Raw genomic sequence first — 3,113 nt, 5'->3', positions numbered from 1 at the left:
TACCAAATAGGCTTTATACATTTTACAAATTTCTCATCAATAATCACTAGGATTTTTTACTTCATACTTACACGGTAATCTATGCAATGCACAAAAAATTTTAACATGATGCAATTATTTTGTCTAAATATAAAATTAGATAATTATATTAATTATCAATAAACATTTATTAAGATTTTGTTTGTATATAAAATTATCTATTTTACCATTTAAAGAAAATATGATATAGCAAGTTTCTTATGGAGTGTTTAAATATAGAATAAAATATAAAAATTAATTTAAAAAAGTATAGTAAAATAATGATATGTAAAATTGCGAAGTTATAAAAGTTTATATGATAAAATATTATAAAGTCAACCAAAAGTCAAATATTTTTTGTGGACTAATTTTAAATAGATTCCCAATTCTCTTTAGTAATTAAGAGAAAACTGGTTTGCGTATCAGCCCATCCTTGTGTGGATCGGCTAAACCTATTTATTGACGAAACATTAGTGTGGTTTATTGACATTCACCGTCAACTTCCTAGTTTTATAGGATTTTCTAGTTTTCTAGGGTTTTACTTTTTATCAAGGTATGGGTTCTATTAGGGCTGCCATAGACAGAGCAGCCTACATGATCAGCTCAAGAATGAAACAAAGAAAAGAAGAAGGTCATGCAAAAAAGACTGATCGAATATCAGTATTACCTGATAGAGTTATCTACCACATCCTCTTGTTGCTTCCAACAATAGATGTTTTCAAGATGATCTCCCTTTTTAAGAACTGGAGACGTGTGTGGGCTTCTTTTCCACTGGTACTAGATTTCCATCATAAATTTGCATATGGTACTGAACGCCATAACCAACTAAAGTTGATAAAGTTTGTGGAATACGTCTTTCTAATTCTAATGCCTCGCAAACACATTGCACGACTAAGCACGTTCAGACTCAATTTGGATTACTTCGATGATGATGCTTGTATACATACATGGCTAAGTTTTGTTGCTGAGAGCAACGTTGAAGAGTTGGATCTCGCGGTCAGTTACTATAGATTACCTCAGACAATTCTTCATGCAAGATCATTAAGGGTTTTGAAGTTGGCTATGTTAAGGTTAGAGGTTAAATTTGGTTCTATAATGCTTCCATCCTTAAAAACTCTATCTATGAACATGGTCATGCTAGATGACAAGACAATCTACAAACTTATATCAAGTTGTCCTGCCCTTGAGGATTTGGATATCAATTGGTGTTGCGGTTTGTCAAATCTTCAAGTTTCAAATCCAAATCTCAAGTCCTTGCAAGTTCAGCATCGTTGTCCTCTGCCGATTCAAATTGAAGCTATGAATCTTGAGTCTTTTGCATATAAGGGAAATTATGATCAATGCAAGATTCGATTTGTTGCTTGTCAAGCACTTAGAAGTCTATCATTGTCGGAAACAGTGTTTGCAGAACAATGGTTGCGAGACCAAATTTCTAGGCTTCCCCAGCTTAAGAATTTAAAGGCACGGTCTTGGGGTATACCAGAAAAGTTGTACCACTAGTACTAGACTACTAATATGCTTTTGCTATCTTTAATATCATTAACTGGAGTATTATTGTGTTTATGTGGTCCATATTTTCAATGATTATGCTCAAATTCTATTGGAGGCTCCATGTGCCTATTAGGCTACATTTTTTTTAGCTATAAATGAAATCAGGAAAACATTTTACACCGTGCTTGCTATATGGGATGCTTAGAAAATTCGGTCAAACCAAAAATCTCATTCATTGATCTTAAAATATGTGGACCTTGAGTGTAAAATAGATTACACTTCTATTTTACTTTCAAACCATTTCTAGGAGAGAGAGAGAGAGAGAGAGAGAGAGAGAGAGAGAGAGAGAGAGAGAGAGAGAGAGAGAGAGAGAGAGAGAGATTGAACCAAGTCTAATCGTCGCTATCGTTGCCACCACCCTCTAGATCGTCTTGTCCTCCTCTCAATGTTGTCACTGTTGTCACTGCCACCCTTGGGTCAGATCATCTACTCTCAATCTCGTTGCCGCCGCCTTCTGGGTCAGATCATCTCCTCTCGATCTCGTCGCTGCCACTCGCCGATTTGCCTTCTCTCTCTTTCCCTCTGACCAACCAAGGCCAGATCGGACATTGCATGTCACTGATCTAGTGTCTTCTCTCTCTCATCTTACTTTTTCTCTCTAACCCGAACCAAACCCCTAACTTATTTGTGTCTGATTTTTGTTTTCTTTAATCTCTGATTTTGTTGTTGTTGTGGTGGTGTGGGTGGTGGTGTTTTGGTGGTTTTTGTGTGGTTTGGGTGGTGGTGTTTTGGTGGGTTTTGTGTGGGTGATGGTGGGTTGTCCTTTTCCTTGGTGGTGGTGGCTGGCTTATGCTTACATTTTCTGAAAATATATTTTTTACATCCAAGAGCAAACATAAGAAATAATTTTTCGATCTAATTTCCATAACACAGTCAAGGGAAAGAAGAGACAGAAACAGAGGGATGGCTGAAATAGAGGGTGTAAGATACAACAAACTGAGGGATATTATTAGATTCAACAACTTTTTTACATTAGACATAAGAAACGCTGGAATACATTTTACAACAAGAGCTTTCTTTCTTTTCCTTCACTCTCTCTTGCCTCTTTAGAATTACAAGAGTCCTATTTATAGACCTTAGAGCTTGCAGATAATTTACAATATTCATATCAGGACAAGTAGGGGCTGTCCTTATGGATTTACAAGTGTCCAGAGTATATTGGCTTGGCTGGATTTTTATCTTCCTCCGGATAAGCTTGCCATGGGATAAGAGCAATAATAGAGTCCTTGAGTGCTGGGCTGGCGAACAGGTGTCAAGTGAGGTAGGGGCATATCTGCATTGGTGATTTTATTCAAGCATCTTTCTGACAGGGAGGAGATATGGTACTGTTGGGAGCTGTTGGGAGCATTACGTCTGAAGACGTTTCTAGGACTTTTGACTGGCTTCTTTTTTTTTTTTTTGTTAAAGATATCTAGTCCCATCCATCTCTTCCTTGGAACAACTCTTCATCAACATCTTCATCAGGATCATGATTATGATATTGCGGGTCATCATATCCAATAAGAGGATTTGGCATTTCCCAATGATCTTCATGTGGCCATTGT

At 36.7% G+C, this 3,113-nt stretch overlaps 1 protein-coding gene across 1 annotated transcript; it reads left to right on the top strand.

Moving 5' to 3' along the window:
• Positions 1-573: 573 nt before the first annotated feature.
• LOC126696276 (F-box/LRR-repeat protein 25-like) lies at positions 574-1,518 on the top strand. Its single transcript, XM_050393042.1, has one exon. It carries the CDS (start codon positions 574-576, stop codon positions 1,516-1,518), a length of 945 nt encoding a protein of 314 aa, XP_050248999.1.
• The last annotated feature ends 1,595 nt before the right edge of the window (positions 1,519-3,113 follow it).

This window comes from Quercus robur, chromosome 8 (assembly GCF_932294415.1).
Source record: "Quercus robur chromosome 8, dhQueRobu3.1, whole genome shotgun sequence".
NCBI classification, from domain to species: domain Eukaryota; kingdom Viridiplantae; phylum Streptophyta; class Magnoliopsida; order Fagales; family Fagaceae; genus Quercus; species Quercus robur.
This window is presented reverse-complemented; position numbering and strand designations above follow the sequence as displayed.

Excerpts from the sequence above, each read along its gene's own strand:
- LOC126696276 (XM_050393042.1), top strand. The coding sequence starts at position 574 with ATGGGTTCTATTAGGGCTGCCATAGACAGAGCAGCCTACATGATCAGC.